This window comes from Vicugna pacos, chromosome 10 (genome assembly GCF_048564905.1).
Source record: "Vicugna pacos chromosome 10, VicPac4, whole genome shotgun sequence".
Taxonomy (NCBI): Eukaryota; Metazoa; Chordata; class Mammalia; order Artiodactyla; family Camelidae; genus Vicugna; species Vicugna pacos.
In genome coordinates this window covers 70,233,788-70,251,932 of record NC_132996.1, presented here as the reverse complement: position 1 = coordinate 70,251,932, position 18,145 = coordinate 70,233,788, and the positions used below count along the sequence as shown (strand labels likewise).

General features: G+C 58.4%; 1 protein-coding gene across 4 annotated transcripts; it reads left to right on the top strand.

Moving 5' to 3' along the window:
* The first annotated feature begins 6,233 nt into the window (after positions 1 to 6,233).
* Positions 6,234 to 15,823, top strand: CLCF1 (cardiotrophin like cytokine factor 1). 4 transcript variants are annotated; one of them, XM_072970410.1, is made up of 4 exons: positions 6,234 to 6,375; positions 7,579 to 7,678; positions 12,389 to 12,555; positions 14,390 to 15,823. In XM_072970410.1, the coding sequence occupies exons 1-4, from the start codon at positions 6,262 to 6,264 to the stop codon at positions 14,882 to 14,884; spliced, it is 876 nt and encodes a 291-aa protein (XP_072826511.1). In that variant the 5' UTR covers positions 6,234 to 6,261; the 3' UTR covers positions 14,885 to 15,823. The 4 variants fall into 4 exon arrangements, with proteins under 4 accessions (XP_072826511.1, XP_072826509.1, XP_072826512.1 ...); XM_072970408.1 differs by having other exon boundaries at positions 7,250 to 7,678; XM_072970411.1 differs by lacking the exon at positions 7,579 to 7,678.
* The last annotated feature ends 2,322 nt before the right edge of the window (positions 15,824 to 18,145 follow it).

The window sequence follows — 18,145 nt, the reverse complement described above, 5'->3', positions numbered from 1 at the left end:
TTTCCAAGCTCCTTACTCCCTGTTTCACTGAGCAAATTTTGCAGGGGTCAACGGCTGGACCTGATGTGTGCTCAGAGTGCTCTGCGGGAGGTCACGGGGTGGGCTTCAGAAAGACGCCTGTGGGGGCCAGCAAGGGGTGAGCTCCTCACAACCCAAACTCCCACGACTTGCAGACAGAATGGGGCTGGCCCCTGGCACAGCCAGTGTCGGTCAGCTCCCCCCGCCCCAAGCGCAGCCCCCTTTTACACACTGAACCCCTCTGAGGAGGCTGTCTGGGATGCCAAGGCAAAGGCTCAGGATCATTTCTCATTAGAGGAAAGTTGAGCTGGGGCCCAACCCTAGAACTCTAGAGTTTTGTATCTGTGCCCGGTATGGGGATTCAGCGTGGGGCTGGTGGGGACAGGCCTCAGGAAGAAGGCAGAATGGAAAGAAGAGAGAAGGTGCAGGCGAGGAGACTCGGGGGCTTACACGGGGGCATCATTAGCAGAGGTTGGGAGGACAGGGTATGAAGGGTAGATAACAGTAATATTTAACATTATCATGTGTTAAGCGCCAGAGAGTTGACTTGTGCTAACTCAATCTTCCCTTATTCTGAAGAAGGTCCCAGTGTCATCGTCCCTGTTGATGCAAGAGAAAACCAAGGTGTAGAGGGGTCAACTGACTTGCCCAAGGTCACACAGCCAGTGAAGGTGGAGCAGCACCCTCACTCATTCAGTCTCCAGCAGCCCCACATAGGGGCCGCTGTCTGTCCTCTGACCCCTGAGGCCCCTGGAGAACCCAGACGGTCTGGAGAAAGCCTGAGGAGCCTGAAGGAGGAAGGCAGTGGGGAGGGAGGAGACAGAGCGGGAGGAGCAGGCAGTGACTCAGCAGGGCAGGATAAGGATCTTCCAGCCCAGGTAGAGGTAACCCCACTCCTCTGCCAGGGGAGACAGAGTCACAGAGCCCGCGGCGTGGGTTGGCCAGGGCAATGGAACATCCTGGGGAACGGCGGGAAGAGCTCCTGGCTGACTAGGGAGGAGTGAAGCCCCTGGGGGTATCCCTTCTGCCCCTGCCCTCCTCACACACCCATCGCCCTGACATCCTTGCAGTGGAGAGAGAGCCCAGGTATGGCAGGGAAGAGGCAGACAGCAGGACCTGGTTCCTCTCAGCTACTGGGAGGCAGGGACAGCGGGACGCGGTGTTCTCCCGGAGGCCCGGGCTGGTCCAGGTGTGGGTTGGGAGTGCAAGGAAGGGCAGGGCTGTTCCTGAGGTAGGAGGAGGCCCATGGCCCTGGGGTTGCCGTTGACATCACGGCCAGCTCTGGGTGAAGCAGGGCCCTCTGGGCTCCTGCCCCTGGAGGAAAAGGGAAAGTGCTCACCGTGTCTGCCTTTCTTCTCCCTTCTGCCCCCCCGGTGGCCCCTGTGCCTGCACAGTGTGCACGCGGTGGTGGAGAGGAGGCGCCCCCCCCCACCTCCTGCCAGGCTGTAGATCCCAGGGGGCCTGGATTTGCACGCCACATAGTTGGGCCCTCAGGAAACACAGGGAAGCCCTCGACCTGGTTGGGTGGGAGGTGGCCTTCTAACTCCTAGTTTGGAGTTCATGGCGGTATTCAGACTTGCTGCTCTGCTCATGGAATCCACCATTCCAGCTGAGGGCACTCGAGTGCTCCAGGGGTGGCGCCTGTCACTGACCCAGGAGGGCTGTGTGTGGTGCCTGGCCCAGCATCTCACAGTCACTTTGTGTCAGGGGTGGGTGGAAGGTTGTGGGTGGGAGAGCCCAGGTCTCCTACTCTAGGCGCTCATAGGGGAATCTGTCTCAAGGAACATGCTAGAGTCCTGAAGAGACCAGGAGTGCCCCAAGTTAGAAACCTCCTAGTTGGGGGAGGGGGTGCGGGGGTTTATTGCTCAGCGAGTCCCAGTGTCTCTGCATCCAGCCTCTTTTCAAGAGTCCCTGCCTCAGTGCCCTCCACGTGTGCACCTGCACCAGGCGGGAGGGCATCTCAAGAGGGCATGGTGCTGAAGGCATACAGTCCTGGTTCTGCCCCCGGGTGTGATCTTAGACATACGACTCCATCTTACCAAGCCTCAGTTGCCTTGCATATAAAATGGGGAAAGAGCAGTTCTCATTTTCTAGGGTTTTGAAAGAATAGAGTGCAATCAATCACATAAAGCCTTAGTGCAGGACCTGACTCTTGGTGAGAGCTCAATATGTTTAAATGCTTGTCATGACTTAAGCCTAAGAGACCCAAAGCAGTAGCGGGTCACCAAGAAACGCCAGGCACTGCAACAGGGTGGTGGGGTCCCCGGGGAAGACTCCTGCCTGCACACAGGTCAGCCTTCACCCCTTGGCCCCAAGGCCTCTTTAGGCTCCTCTCTGTGTTCCTGGCACTGGTATTCAGGTAGGTACTCAAGGAATGTTTGGTGAATAAAACGATGAGCGAATGTCCTTACTTACCTGTGTGGGCTTCTCTGACACCACACGCCTGCTCACCCACCAGGAGGGGACTGGACCAGAGACTTCCATAGTCCAGGAATCCAAGGACACCCCAGGGACCAGGGGGCCTTCAATGCCAATTCTGCAGCTGCGTGGGAAATGGTGTCTTTTGGACATACAGAGAGCCTTCCCTGGGGATGCCAGTTATGGGGGGAGGAAGGAAGGGAAGAAGGAGGGGTGGGCCCCTAGCCCATCCCTGAGCCAACATTGACTCATCCCCACCCCCTTGGAGGGTAGTTCAGTCAACTCTTGGTGCCAGCCTTGCCCCCCACCCAGATACATCCTCTGGGCCTGATCTGCTACCCCATCTCCCAACCCACAGATGGTAAGGGCTGAAGTCTAGAAGGCCGGAGAGGGCATCAGAGCAGTATCCGCTTCATCTTCTCACTGATACTCCCACCATCCTGTGGGGAGGGAGGCAGAAGCAGTCATAACCCAAGTGATGGGCTTGTCCCAGGGTCATGCTGGCCAGCTGTAAGCCCAGCCTCCTGACTCCCAGCCTGGCCCTCTGCCCACTGCAGGCAGCCACGTGACCCATGCCCAGTGCCACCTTGGGGCTCCTATCTCTGGTTGCCACTGCCCCTCCTGCCATCCAGCCACACTTCCACCCAGAAGCTTCACCTCCGCCCAGAGCTCTCCTTCCCTCCCCATCCTCTGATCTCAATTTAATGAGTGTCCTTCATCACAATACTGTAAAATTCTTGAAGGCAGGGGTGGGTTGTCCTTGCCTCTCTGTTGTTTGCAGGACCTGGCACCCAGCAGGGGCTCAGGAAACTCCATACAGCACACCAGCCCACCATGGGGCAGATGGATCTGGGGCTCAGGGGGCTGGTGTCTCCCCCACCAGCAATCCCAGATTGTGAGGGCCCCTAACAAACATCCCTTTCTGAGAGCCACAGGGGAGCAAGAACTTTCCCAAGGTCCCCAGATGGAAATCAGAGGGTCACCACCTGTGCCCTGCCACCCGACAGGAACCCAGGAGGGGCTAATCCTGCTCTGCCTCTCCATTCTTCCTTCTCCCCCCAATTCCCAACAGCCCACCTCCTTCAGGGTTTGGCAGAATAAAGCCACAGTCTTTATTCCAGCCCCTACCCCAACCCAACTGGCAGCTCCTAGCCTGCTGCCTTTGCCCAGATGTGGCAGAGGGGCACTGGCAGCTTGGAGGTGGCGCTGATTTTCCCTTTGGCAGTGGGGAAGGTGAGAGGGGGGAGAGGCTTGCCCCCTCTCCATGGGTGAAGGGAGAGGGCAGGGATGTAAGTCCAGACAAGAGTCAGAGGGAGGACACGACTTCCCAGCTTCTGGGGTCAGGGCATCAAGCCTGGGGGCAGTGTGGGAAGCCAGCGGTCCCTGCATCCACCTGGCCTGGGTCCTCATTTTAGAGCTCCAGCTTTTGGTTCCTGGAAACCAATGCTTTCTAGACTCCCGAGGTGAACATTTGCTGCGGGGAGGGGGGGGCATGGTCCCCTTCCCCCACTTCCACCGCAGTCTGTTCCTCTTCCTCCCTCAGGTCCTGCCTCCTCCCCTTCTTCCCACTCCCACCCATTTATTTGCCTCTTTGTGTCTCCTCTTTCCTGCCCCGTCCCTTCTCTTTTCTCCCTCCTCTTCCCTGGGCCCCCACCCTCCTCCTTCAGCTCCCCTCTCCCTCTTTCCCCGTCCTCTCCCGGCCCCCTCCTCCTCCCCTGCGTTGGGGCTGCTTTCTCCCTGACTCAGCAAGGTGCTTTATAAGGTGCTGAGGGGGCTCAGCCAAATCCAAACCACATTGTCTGTGCAGACGCTCTCCACAAGGAGCAGGCTGCAAACCAGGGGAGAAGGACTTGAGCTGCCCCCTCTCCCTCGTCCCTCCCTTCCATGGCTCGCTCCCTCTGAAAGGGTGGCTGCTAGGGGACCTCCTGGCCGGCCTCAGTGCCAGTCATCCACTGGGCATCTGCCTACTTGACCTTGGCACGGGCATCAAAAGATCGTCGGGCTCACCGTACAAGAATGTCATTGAAACTCCAGCGCTCTGGCTGGGGGAGGTGGGGGAGGGAGGCCCCCTGAGCACTTTTCCAAAGGGCCCCTCCAAAGCAGGTTTCATCAGAGCTGCTCCTGTTGCCCCAGAAGATCCCCTGACCCCAACCCCAGAACAGCTCTCTTTTCCCAGCTCTTTTCCTCCTCATTTAGGAAAAAAAAGAAAGAAAGAAAGAAAGAAAGGAAGGAAGAAAGAAGAGGAAAAAACCCAACAACAAAGTCTGTCCCACTCCAGTGAGGTAATTGAAAACAAACTTCTTCCCCACCCCCCCACCCCCCCACCTCAGTTCTCGGAGTGCAGAAGAGGGCAGAGCTGCCCTGGGAAGCCAGCGCTGGTCATGCCCACGCTGCCTGTTCTGACCCGAGGGCTGGAGGGGCTGTGACAGGGCTGGCAGGGTGCCCTTCTTTCTCTGGGGGCACCACGGTGGGAGTGGTGAGCGCACTCTGATGCTCTTGCAGAGAGGAATCACCTTCCAGGTCTGGCCCACCAGCGCCTCTCCCTCTTTGAAGGAGCAAATGAACAACAACAAAAGCAACTTATTACCAAGGGATTTAATTGGTGATCTGGTTCTAGGACACTCAAGCCTTGTCCCCCAGCTGACTGTCCCTCAAGAAAAGCCACACATCCCCAGATGAGAGCTGTTTCCTCTGCACTCTCCTTGGCAGCCCTCTGTAGAGGGAGGAAGGGAGACCCTCCAGGGAGGGTCCAGGCTTATGGGTCCCCTAGGGATCCCGCCCAGCAAGTCCCAGCCCAGGCCTGAGGCAAGGAAGGAGGGAGAGCAGTCCCGGGCCAAATCACCCCTACCCCATCACTGGAAAAAACCCACAACCCGAACCCCAAAGGCAGGAGATAGCCAAATGTCTTCATGGGGAAGTATTTCACAAATGGGGACTCTTGGTCTGTCCATCGCCTGAATCCAAGCGGTCGGTCTCGCTGAGTCACCCCTGAAGCCTCTGGTGTTGAAACTGGTCCGGTGCCTCTTGCTGATTAATGAATTACAAATCCCCCACCCATGAGCACTCTCCTGGCCACTGGGAAGAAGAACGAAGAACCCTGTGAACTTCAGGGAAAAACCCTCAGCCAAGCGCCCTTTTCTTTCCTCTGCGCTGGGCAGTGGGCCTGTGGTGCCCTCTTCCTGCCCCCCAGGGGGCATTGTGAGCCGGTTAGTCACCTGCCCCAGCCCCCGGCGCCTCGCTTAGCCTCAGCTTTTGGAAATGGGACAGGCGGCAGGACAATAGGCAAGGGGGGCGGTCAACCCAGACAAAGGGCAGCAGGAAAAACACCATCACTTGCTTCGAAGCCAGCTCGCTGGCATTTGGGAGAATGTGTCATTGCATTTACTCAGGGGGAGGCGGAGGGAGGGAAGGTTGGAGATGTGGAGGCAGAGGTAGGGTGAGCGCCGGGACCCGCCGGGCAGGAGGGGGCAGGCGCCCCAGGCCGACATCGAGGGAGAAGAAAAGGAGCGGGCAGCTCACTCCCCTAGCTCTTGGGAGTTTGCAGACGGACTGATGCCCTCCCCGCCCCCTCCCCCAGGAGGCCCAGGGTGGTACCGCCACAGCCTCGCCTCACCTCACCCCACCCCCCCTCGGTGTTGTGGGAGGGAGAGGAGCCCCAGAAGCCCTCCCTTCCCTCCTCCCCCTCCTCCCCCCACCCCGGGGAGGGCCGCTACAATTTGTGGTTACAGCTTTACACGTCAGAAAAAAAAAGTTTGCAGAATGTCCCACACCGAAAAAAAAAAAATCCGAAACCGAGCGAAAAAAACCTGCGAGTGGGCCTGGCGGATGGGATTATTAAAGCTTCGCCGGAGCCGCGGCTCGCCCTCCCACTCCGCCAGCCTCCGGGAGAGGAGCCGCGCCCGGCCGGCCCGGCCCCCAGCCCCATGGACCTCCGAGCAGGTAGGAGCCAGGCGTCCGAGGCCCCGGCCCCCGCCCCCGCCTAGGAGCCGCGAGATCCGGTTCCCGTGCTTCCCCCGGGGAGTCCCGAGTCGGGGCCGGGCCGGGGAGCCGGGCGCTGCCCCCGCCAGCGGGGCTCGAGCCGGCGGAGGCACGGCTGGGCGCCCTCGAGAGGGGCCGGGCGGGGATGCGGCATTCCTGGAGTCCGCTCGGCGGGGCCAGGAGGTGGACGGGAGCGCGGCTGGGAGCCCGGGCGACTCGCGGACCGGGGGGGGGGGCGGCAACCTGGAGCCCGGCGGGGTGGGGTCCTGGGGATCCCGGAGGGACAGAGCCCCGCGCAAAAGTCGGGGAGAGTGAGTCCGAGGCGGGAGCGGGGCTACGAAAGGGAGACTCGGCACGCGGGGAGGAGCGGGCCGGGAGAGGAAGAGGGCGGGAGGGAGGCACGGGGGAGCCCAAGGCCGGACCGGCGGGAGGCGAGGGGAGGCCGACACCTCGGGCCGCGCCGCTCTCCCTCCTCGGCCCGCCGGGAGGAGAGGGCGGGAAGGAGGGCGGGCGAGAGGAGTGAGGAGGGCGGAGGGCAGAGCTGAGCCTGGCCGGGCCGGGCCGGGCCGCGGGACTCGCGGCTTCCTCGCTGCGCGCCGCGCGGCAGGAGCCCACCATGCTGCCTGCGGCCGGGGAGCCGGCGGCAGGTAGGGGCCGGACGGCTTGGCGGGCGGCGGCAGCGAGCCCCCCTGGCCGGCCCGCCGTGGCCTGGGAGTGATTAGTGCGGAGGGCGGGCGCCGCCCAGCCAGACCGGGCAGGAAAGTCTGTCACCGGCCGGGAAGCGGAGGCAGCGGCCGCTGGGCCCTGGCGGCCCCCGGGCGGGCGGGCAGGGCAGGGAGTCGACGCGCGGGAAAGGGCAGCGGCCCGGCAGAGCCCGGAGCGCGGAGCCCCGGACCCCGCCCCCGCCCCCGCCGCCGGGAAGGGAGCGACCGGGCGGGAGCGGCCCGGGGGCGGGGCCGGGGGCGCCGGGGCCACACAGGGGGAAGGCGCCGCCACCGCGGGGAGGGGGACGGGAGCGAGAGGTCACCGCCGAGCGGGGAGGACCATAGAGCGGCCGCGGCCGCAGCCGCACAGTTCTCGGGCCGAGCCCCTCGAGGGAAAGCCCAAGTCCCCCGGGCCTCGATGGAGTCCCCTCATCCCTGCTCTCCCCACCTTCCTTCCCAGCAACTCCACACAGCGCTCCAGAAGCCCTCCCCACAGACTCCCAATCCCAGAGGACGCGTCCCTGTTTCCTCCTGCGCCCGGCCTGGCCCTCCCCGCTGGGGTAGGAGGGGGCTGCCAGGAGGGGAGGGGAGGCTGGAGGTCCTGTTTGGCAGGAGTAGTCCGAGCCCTGGAAAGAGGCTGTGGGTGGGGGGCACGGGACACACTCCTCTGTCAGGCTCTCTGACCCGGACCCATACCAGCTGACATCTCCCTGCTGTCACTGTCCCGACAGACTCCCTCCCTGGCTCGCGAGCACACAGCTGCCCCTCCCGTAGGACACAAGGATATGTTTCCCTGACAGATCAGACCCGCTCCCCCGCACTGGCTCCGACACCCTCGCTGCCCCGGAGCTAGGTACTCAATCAGGGGAGGAAATGGACATCAGGCAACAATGGCAGCAACTGTCACCCAGCGGCCCCAGAAGTCTCTCCTCCCAACTAGTGAAATGGCTCCCTCTTCCCACCTCACAGAGCCCTAAGCTCCTGCCCGTTCACACTTCTGCACACCACCCCTCCGCACCAGCTACTCTATCAGTGACACTTTACATTCCTCCCCACAATCCCACCTGCCTATTCACACCCTGGCTCCCGCATTCTCCCTCTGAGCCCCTCCCATACCCTCTGGATAACAACACCCTTTTAAGCACACCCACACAATTGCCGGACTATTTCCTTCATTTTGCACCCCCCTTTTTTGCTGGCTGCCCAGCTGCCCAGCTTTACCCCGCCCCCTCCTGGAGTACACCCAGGGTCCTCTTACCGCACAATCCAGAACCCTCTCACTTGGATAAAAGCCCAACTCCTGGGTCCGAATTGACTTTACAAGGCTAGGAGACTGGCCTACCCATCTGCTTCTTTCCCTGGGCCTCAGTTTCTTCTGCCATTTTGGCTGGAAGAGAAGGGCAGGGAGGGGGCTGCTGAAGAGGACAGCAGAGGAGGAACCCACAGGATTGGGCTGAGAAACTTTAGCTTGCATAGTGCAGCCCCTTCACACAAGCCCAGTCACCTGATGGGTTGGTGGAGAAGTGACTCCTGACTTCTGGGCCCATGTGTACCCACTCACTAAGCCACTTCTCAGTTGCCTGGGGCTAGGATAGGGAACCAAGGAGAGAACGGAAAGGAAAGAGAGAAAAGAGGGGAGGGCAGCCAGCCCAGAGGACAAGGAAAGATGGGCTCCTTCTCTGGGCCTTTTCCTGGGAAAGGGGTTGGGAGGTGCCCCCTACGAGGGCCGTTTCCTGGATCTCACACCACAGTGGACCCTCCATCCCCTAAACTACTTCATCCCCCTAGTTCTCCTCAACAGACCCCTCCAAGGTTACCAGGATGCTGGTCCTGGTCTGCCTAGAGGGTGGGGCCTTTTCTCTGGCTCCCACATGTAGTCCAACACCTCCAGAGCTCTGCGATGACTCCCTGGCTCCCACACTTTTGGCTGATAGTTCTTAGCCACCAATCCTCTGACTACCTGGTGCATCTGCTCTGCTGAGCCCCCCACCGTCACTTGAGTGAGGTCAGACTGGAGAACACAGGCCAGGGACTGCAGGGCAGCTGGCTAAAGACACGCAGACACAGGTATGCTGCCTGTGTAGCCATGTTAGGGTGGCCATGCGCTTGCATGGGCTGAGTAAGTGTGTGTGCGTTCATGAGGGGGGCCTCAGTTCCCAGGGCCCAGGGATCTGGATGGAATTAGGGGCTGGCCGGGCAGGGGCCAGGATGGGGGGTGGGGGGGCTGCAGCAGGAAACGTGAGCTGCTCTCATTAGCTCCTCACGTGCTCAGCCGGATTTATAAACACAGGGGAAGACGGGATGTAAACAATCAGTGGGCAGCAGCCAGAGGCAGAGCTGGGGTGGGGGCGGGCTGGGGGCCAGGACTGGGGGAGGGGGCCCAGGACACAGCCCCAGTGGCCAGCTCCACCTGCACACCATGAGCCTGGAGGAGGATGGACGAGGGCTCCAGGGTGCCCACCGCACTTGCCCGCCCAGGGACAGAGACCAGCTGCAAGTTGTGCTGAGTCCTAGTGCTTACAGCTAAACCACAGGTGTTCTCGGCCCCAGGCGGCTTTCGGCTTTGCTGCCTAAGCTAGGGGACATCATGCCCAGCGTGGAAGCTGTTGTAACAGAGGGTAGAGCCCTGTCCGCTTTCTCCTCTCCTCATCTCTTCTCCCTCTGGATTTCTGAGGCTCCTTCCCTCTTTGTGGTTCTCTCCATGGGTCGGTCAGTCAGATCCTTCAGCTCTCCCCCCAACTCCCCAGCTTCAGTGACACAGTTACCTCAGAACTGAAATATTCCTGGAAACACCGGCCTCGTCTGGTTAATTTCACGAGCCGTTTTTCTGCCTGGATGACTTAGCTCTTGTTTTTCCAAAGGCTTCTCCCCCTGCTGTCCCTGAGTAGGGAATCAGCCCTCCCCAGGGATGTCCCACAGGACCCAGGAGGGAAGGGGAAAACAAGGCCCAGAGCTGGGTACCTGACCTCCACCCCACTCCCCCCAGGCCCCACCATGGGCTAGGCAGAGCCCAGTCCCAAGACTCTGGCTAGCAGGGCTGCCCAGAGCAGGGTGGGGTAAAGAGGCACCTAGCTGTCAATTGCTGCTGGCTGGGACCCTCGACATTGCCACTAACTGTGAGAAGAGATCAGACTCAATCCTAAAAGCTACCTCAAGGCTGGAAGGTCTGCTGCCCAACTCAGCAGGTCTCCAGCCTCCGAAACTAACCCCACATTGTACCCATAGGATCTTGGGGTTGACCCAGCCAGATATCCAGGCTGAGGGTAGCCCGAGGCTTTGTGCAGAGAAAGGCCTGGAGTTGTCTTGGGATGTGTAGAACAGGGACTACAAAGGAACTCAGAGAGTCAACAAGAGCTAGGGATGGAAAAGAAGAATGAGGAAAGGAACATTCAGGAGGGAAGCCACAGGCTGCAGATGTGGAGAAGGAAAAGGGGAGCCTGTCTCCCCAGGGAGCAGTTATGTGCCTGATCCTGCCTTCTGTCCTAAAACACACGTGTGGGGCATGCATGCGCGCACGCGCACACACACATTCTCACACACACACCGCTCTTTAAACCAAGAGCCCTGCGCCCAAGAGGGCAGGGTCCTGAGACCAGTGGCTCCCTGCTCCTGTGCCCCATCAGTAAAGCCAGTCAGTCAGGCATCTGAAAGAGTCAAGACTGGCTGGTTGGGCCATTGCAAAAGTCCTCACCTGAGCCCTGTGCTCTGTAAGAGACATTCTATACAATTTGAATCCTAAACCCTGCCTAGTTTGTAGCCCTCTCAAAAACCCTGACCCAGCATTATGACTAACTCGAAACCTACCTAGTCTTAATTCGTACTTAACTCCACACTTATCCTAACTCTGAGTACAGTCAGATTGTTAAAACCCCTATCCAACTTATTTCTATCATAACAAGATATGTCATTATAGAAAATTTGCAAGTATATACTGTAAACTGGAAGAAAGAAACCACTCGTGATCTCACACCCACCCAAGCTTAAAGCCCAAACTAGCCCTCCTCGTAGTGACACTCCACACATCACCCCATCTGACATCTACATCAACAAACTGACAAACCTTTGCCCCAGCCAACCCTCTGCCTGCCCAGACCTAACCACATCCCCCAGCTGGACTCAAACCTCAACCACACTCAATCAGCCAAATCCCAATAAACCAACCTGAAACTTTAAAAGTAACCCAGTCCTTAAACCTAATCTAACCAATGCCAATTATAGCCTTACTCTATCCTAACCCTAATTGCCGTTGCCAGTCTCAACGCCCACTGAATCCTGGCCTAGTGCTCTTGACCTTGGGCCTCACCTAAAAGCTGGGAAAACCATGTTTCCCAACTGCCTACGTCTCACAGCACCGACCGCTGGCCTCTGGCATCCTGGGATGCCTGAACTCTCTGGCACCATCACCTGCCACACCCAGCTCATCAAATGCATCATAGTCTCTGTCTCTGTCTCTCTCCTGCTCACGCACTCGCCCTCACTGTCTTCACTGCAGGCTGATCAAAAGGCCTCATTCAGGTCAAACCCCATCCAACACCCTAGAGAAGAATGGGGCAAATCTCCATGCTGCAGCCAACCTGTCCGGGTGAATGCTAAATCTCCTTCAATCTAACTCTACCCTTTCCATACCCAGGAGTCATATCCCAGAATGTACTGACTACCCAAGCCAGCCTTGTGTCCTTCCACCTGCCCCTGGTGGTCTAATGCTACATCTTGCCTCTGACCCCAGTGGGCTGACCCTGTACCTTGCCTCTGACTCTCACTTGTGGCTGCCTCTCTTGCACCCCTCTCAGGGCTGACTTCTCTCAGCTTGAAACTCTTACATGTGCTGCTTTCCAACCACCACCACCACACCTCCCACCCCTGCTCCCCCTAAGCTGCAGTGGGACTGGGAGCGTGGGAGAGGATGGTGAGGTACAACCAGAGCCCAGGAATACTGATTCGCAGTCCCTAGGCCTGGCCCTGCCATGTACACACACGTATGTGTTGACACACAGACAATGACTCTGCTGACACACAGAAATACTCTCCCATATCTACTGGTAGACACACACACATAGGCCAAGTCCTCATCCTCAAACACAAACATGCCACCATACATACACTTTCTCAGGCCATGAATGCTCCCCTCCTCCATCACCCCTGCCTCCCATCTGGTGCCCCACCCTCACCCCCCTCCCAGCCCAAGGTGGGGACAGACACCTGAGGGGCTGCCAGCTGCTTCCTTGACCAGACCAGGCCACCCTCACGCTCCCTGCCCATCTTGTCCACAGGGGACTCGTGGGGGATGCTAGCTTGCCTGTGCACTGTGCTCTGGCACCTCCCTGCAGTGCCAGCCCTCAACCGCACAGGGGACCCAGGGCCTGGCCCCTCCATCCAGAAAACCTATGACCTCACCCGCTACCTGGAGCACCAACTCCGCAGCTTGGCTGGGACCTATGTGAGTATCCAGGGCTCAGGCGCTGGGAGTTGGTTGAGGAATGAGGACTGGGGAAGAGACCAACTGGTAGGGTCCTGGTGAATGACTGGGTGATGGGGAGGGGCTTTGGCTCCAAGCAGTCTCCGTGTCTGGCCTATCTCCTGCCCTGCCCTCTTAGGGAAGGTGCCCCCTCCTCCCCATTCCTGGCCCCAGGACTAGGCATGTGGGCAGGCCTCGCACCCGCCTTGGCCCATTGCCCCACTGGCTGTCGGCCCAGCCGCCCGCCTCCCCCTGGGGGCCGGGGAAGTCTCCTCTGTTTACACCATGTTGTGGTGTCTCTTGCACGGGTGGGGCTGGGTGGGGATGGAGGGGCCTCACCTCCCATGCCTGTGTTCCAGCTCGCCTCTGCCCCAGACCTGGGGCCCTGCTGCTCTGGACCCATGGGCCTCCCTTCTGTCTGCCTCTCCCATCCTAGCTGGGCCTCCTAGGGGGGACCTGGGGGAAGGGGGCTGTGGGGAACCCAGGCCAGTAGTGGCAGGGGGTTCAGGGTGTGGATGGAAGTTAGGCTTTGGGGGCAGTCCAGAGGTGTTTGGAGCGCCCGGGAGAGAAGGAAGGAGGGTCAGAGCTGCTGAGGACCATGGGGAACTGGCCCCTCTTCCCGTGTTCCTCTTCCACATCCCAGACCCTACTTGGGAGCCAGGGAAGGAAAGGGGAGGAGGGTGGCGGGGGAGCTGGCTCCAGCCCCAGGATACACCGAGGAAATTAGTTTGTCTCTGTGCTTGTCAGCGTGTGAACCTCCCCCTGGGCCCTTGCCTATCCCAGGCCTCCCCCCTCTCTTCTCCCTTTCTCTCCCAGCTGAACTGTCTCCCTCACCCTTTCCCTGGGCCCCAGGCCCCTCCCGAGAGGGTTGGCAAGGCTCTGTCCTCTTCCCTAGACTGTCTTCCATACTCTTCCTCTTGCCCAACCCTTGAGATGGCCTCAGTTTATTCCTTCTGCACCTCTGAGCCCTTCTTGGGGGCGTTAGCAAGGACCTCTGTTCCCTGCCCTTCACCTGGGGGACTGGGCATGTCAAGGGAGCACATGGAGCTTGGATGCTCAAGGGCCCCCTGCCTTTCCACCCACTTCTCCCTCTCTGGTTTCCCCATCCAGGAAACCTTTGCTTGATTCTGCTACCCCCTCCAGCTCCTGACCCTTTTTCTCTCCTGGCTTTCCCTGCCAAATTTCTTGAAGGAGTGGTCTACACCCTCTGCCTCCACTTCCTCTCCACCCACTCACTCCTTAACCCCCTGCAATCTGGCTTCCAGGCCACTGAAACGGTTCTCTCCAAGGTCGTCAGGCACCTCCTTCTTGCCAAACCCAATGGTATTTTCTAAGGCTCTCTCTCCTCACTCTCTGTTTTGCAGCCACACTGTTGAGCACTGCTGCCTTCCTGAACTCCTCTTCTTGGCTCTGGACTCTCCTGTCCACCTTCACCTCTGCAGCCTGGCCTTCTGGGTCCTCGTGGCTCCTCTTCCTCTCTGCCCGGCCACGCCACCCCCCCCCACACCCGTGGCCTTCTCCCAAGACTTAACACACACAGCCAATCGGCATGTCTTTCCAGAGTTTCTCCTGCGTGCTTTTTGCTTTCTACACTTCTCCGTAGGAGAGCTCATCACCCCCATTGCTTCAACTGTCACCTCCATGCAAATGACATCTCTGGAGAAACAGGGGAGGCCCATGAACACAGAGGCCTAGTGTGGAGATGGGACCAGTGTCAGGGGACACAGGAAATAGAAGCTTTGGGGGAAAGTATCTCCTGGCAGGCGAACTGGCTCCTCCGCCGTCCTCCTTCCCCATTGCCCTCTCCTTTTCACAGCTGAACTACCTGGGCCCCCCTTTCAACGAGCCTGACTTCAACCCACCTCGGCTGGGGGCAGAGACTCTGCCCAGGGCCACTGTCAACCTGGATGTGTGGCGAAGCCTCAACGACAAACTACGGCTGACGCAGAACTACGAGGCCTACAGCCACCTCCTGTGCTACTTGCGTGGCCTCAACCGCCAGGCCGCCACAGCCGAGCTGCGTCGCAGCCTGGCTCACTTCTGCACCAGCCTCCAGGGCCTGCTGGGCAGCATCGCGGGCGTTATGGCAGCGCTCGGCTACCCGCTACCCCAGCCTCTGCCCGGGACCGAGCCCACCTGGGCCCCTGGCCCTGCCCACAGTGACTTCCTTCAAAAGATGGACGACTTCTGGCTGCTGAAGGAGCTGCAGACCTGGCTGTGGCGCTCAGCCAAGGACTTCAACCGGCTCAAGAAGAAGATGCAGACTCCAGCAGCTGCAGTCACCCTGCACCTGGAGGCCCATGGCTTCTGATCTCTGACCTTCTCTGTCCCCTCCCTCTTCAAACCCTGCTCCCACTCTGGGAGGGAGGAACATGTATGCCAACACTTGTTAAGCCAGGAGACAGAAGTCAAGAGCCTCTAGCCCTCCCTGGACTTGGAGGAGGGTGTGATGCAATAAAGCCCATCCCTCCCCACTTCCCAAAGTCCTACAGGTCTGGGGAAGAGGTGCAATAGGCCCATCCCATTTCCACAGGAAGTAATGCTCAAGGGAGCCTGAAGTGGTTCACGTTGGTGCAAAGGCTGTCATGGCTTCCTGCTTCCTGCCCACCACTTGCCAGTGTCCACCCAGACCCTCAAGTGGCACTTCCAGGAAGCGTGCCTGTCGGCAGGGAGGGGACCGCCATCACATGTGCCTTTCTGGGGTGAAGCTCTTCGGCTGCCCCACTCTCCTTAGGTGGGTGTTCCTCCCCTCCCCCCAAATAATTCAATACATCCAATTCAGGAAACAAACCCAGTAGCAAGTCCAAACAGAAAGAGATGGGATTAAAACTGAAACAGGTGGGGTCTGCATGGGAGGTAATACTGAAAGCAGAGAAGCAGGGACAGACTGGACCCAGGGGTCACCAAGGCAATCGGTGGCATAGGGTGGCAACCAAAAGGACATTGCCTTGAAATTTCTTGCCAGCTTCACGGCGCCTCCTCTCCGCCTCCTTTCCCAGGGTATCTGTGGGTTGCCCAGGCTGGGGAGGGCAACCATAGCCACAGCCACAGAATTTCCTGAAAGTTTACATTGCAGTAGCATTTCGGGGTGCGGGGGGCAGCTCCCCCAGGCCCTGCCCCCCAGCCCCGCCCACTCATGACTCTAAGTTTGTTGTATTAATATTTATTTATTTGGAGATGTTATTTATTAGATGATATTTATTGCAGAATTTCTATTCTTGTATTAACAAATAAAACGCTTGCCCCAGAACTTCATCTCTTTGCTTGGCCTCACCCCTTCTCCTGGCTCTCGTGTCTTGTTCTCCTGGCCTTCCTCTCTGGGCTCCCACACCTGCCAGTGGAGAGCTGGGAGCCCCAAGGTTAGCTCAGGAGAGGCCAAGAGCTTGGGGAAGAGGCCCTGTACCCTATGCCCACCGAGAAGATGTGCACACAGCCGACTTCACTCCTGCCCCTCCATCCACATTGTGCTCCTCCTTTAGTCCTCCCAGATAGCTTCCTGTCACTTACCTTCCTCCTCCCAGTCTGTGTTCGGTCCAACTCACTTCTCTGGGTGACTTTAATGGTCTCATAGGTCTGTCTCCCTGCAGAGCCATCTGTCTGCCTTCCAGGCTCAGCTTCCCCAGGACCCCTACCTGTGACCACCTGCCGGGGCCCCCCCAGAAGTGATCCTCACCTTCTCAACACCCTTTATCTCCTAGGGAGGGCAACAGACCTAGGCCAAGTCATAAGTCTCAGCAGTGATCTGCTCCTTTCTCTCCAACATGAAACCGCAAATTCGAGGGAAGGAGAAACTCGTATTGGACTGTAAACGAATGGGATAGGTGCCATTCAAGGGATGGCCTAAGCTCAAATCCCATGTCCATCATCTACTGGCTGAGTGACCTTGGACAAATGATTTAAAGCTCTCTGTTCTCCAGTTTCCCCATCTGTAAAATGGGAATAATTAAAAACCCTTATAAGAATGTTGGAAAGGATAAGAAGCAATAAATGTAAGATGCTTGGCTGAGGCAGCAGCGATTAGGAATCACAGATGACACATCTACGTGTCATGACATTCTAGTGAAGGGCCACTGGGTAAATCAATGGGCTAACTGCTCCCAGGTAATAGTGGCTATTTTACAAGGGCCTCCTGGAGACAGAGCCCTCAGTGAAGGCAGTAACAACGGATGGTGATGTCAGTCAGTTGACAAATATTTTAAAGACCTAATTACCTGCCCAGCACTGTGCTAACTGGTGTAGGAAAGCCAAAAGAAGTCCAAGACCTGATTTGGCTCCTGCCCTTACGGAGCCCGCAGTCTACCTGGGAAGAGACTGTGCTTACCTGAGATGATAAGGAGCTAAACCATGTGCGCATATGTGGGCGACAGGGGCCAGGAGGTAGTGACAAGTGAGCCACCGGGAAAGGGAGAGGTGGGGCAAGGGAGAGGTGTGAGGGTAGGTGCAGGAGCTATTGGACTTGCTTGTGGGAGGCGTGAGCCAGGCTGTGCTGAAGGTCCCTGAGTCACCTGACCCAAGTTGGTGAGAACGTGCCTATCCTGAGGGCCCCAGTCTCCTCGGGCTGAGATGTCTGCCCAGGCATGGCCCGGGGCACCTGCAGGCCCTGTCTCCAGCCTCACGAGATACAAAGGAGAGGGCCTCCGGGCTGTCTCCATCCAGGGCCTGCATTGTGTAAGGCACCAAGCAAGAGGCGAAACGGGATACAGGGAAAAGGAAGGTAGGTCCCACACTGCTGCACTGCAGGCTTATGGGGGCACGCTCTGCATCTTCTCCATCTCTCTGTCTCAGCACCCAGCTCAGGCTCAAGCTCAAGTCCCAAGAAGTTGTTCCCTTAGTGTGCTGAACAGAACAATCCAGAAAAGGAACCAGTCCCCCATCTCCTACCCCCTGCCAAATGCTAGAATCCAAGGCAGAAGTTGATCAGAAAGACCCAGGCAAAATACTATTCAGGTCAAGAAGGAAGGAGTGACTGCCTCCAGCTGGGTGAGGGCCCTGCTAGTCTGTGAGCCCTGTAGGGGAGGAAACGGCATCTGAAGTCCCTGCTGTATTTCCAGTGCCTAGGATGTGGGATTTGACAGCATGCTTGGAGGATGGGCAGGACAAGGGATAGTTGTGTCTGTCTCCCTTTTAAGCAGGTAGCATCTTGAGGACAGGCTCCACAGTTAATTAATCTTTGCATCCCTGCCGCATTTTAGCATGATGCAGGGCACAGAATAAAGTACTCAATGATTTGATTTAAACTGATTCAAAGAGTGTCAAGACAATAGTGTATTAGAAGCCAAGAAAAGAGAATTTTAAGGAGCCAGCTGATCAACAGTGTCAGATGCCCCCCAGGAACCACAAGAAGACTCTGGGGAGAATCCACTGGCTTTGTAAACAGGAAGTCACGGGTGACCTATGCAAGAACAGTTGAGAGACACATCAAATTGTGAGATTAAAGAAGGAGGTGGTGAGAAGGAAGTAGGAAGGGTGAATATGTTCCCTCAGGAGTTTGGTGACAAAGGGAATACCTAGGGGGAGTAACAGGATCCCAGAAGGTTTTCTGTTAGCTTGGTTGGTTTGCTGCTACTGTTTT

Excerpts from the sequence above, each read along its gene's own strand:
- CLCF1 (XM_072970408.1), top strand. Across the intron at positions 7,679-12,388 it reads GCCTGGCCCTCCCCGCTGGG|GGGACTCGTGGGGGATGCTA; the intron begins GTAGGAGGGGGC and ends TCTTGTCCACAG. Across the intron at positions 12,556-14,389 it reads GCAGCTTGGCTGGGACCTAT|CTGAACTACCTGGGCCCCCC; the intron begins GTGAGTATCCAG and ends TCCTTTTCACAG.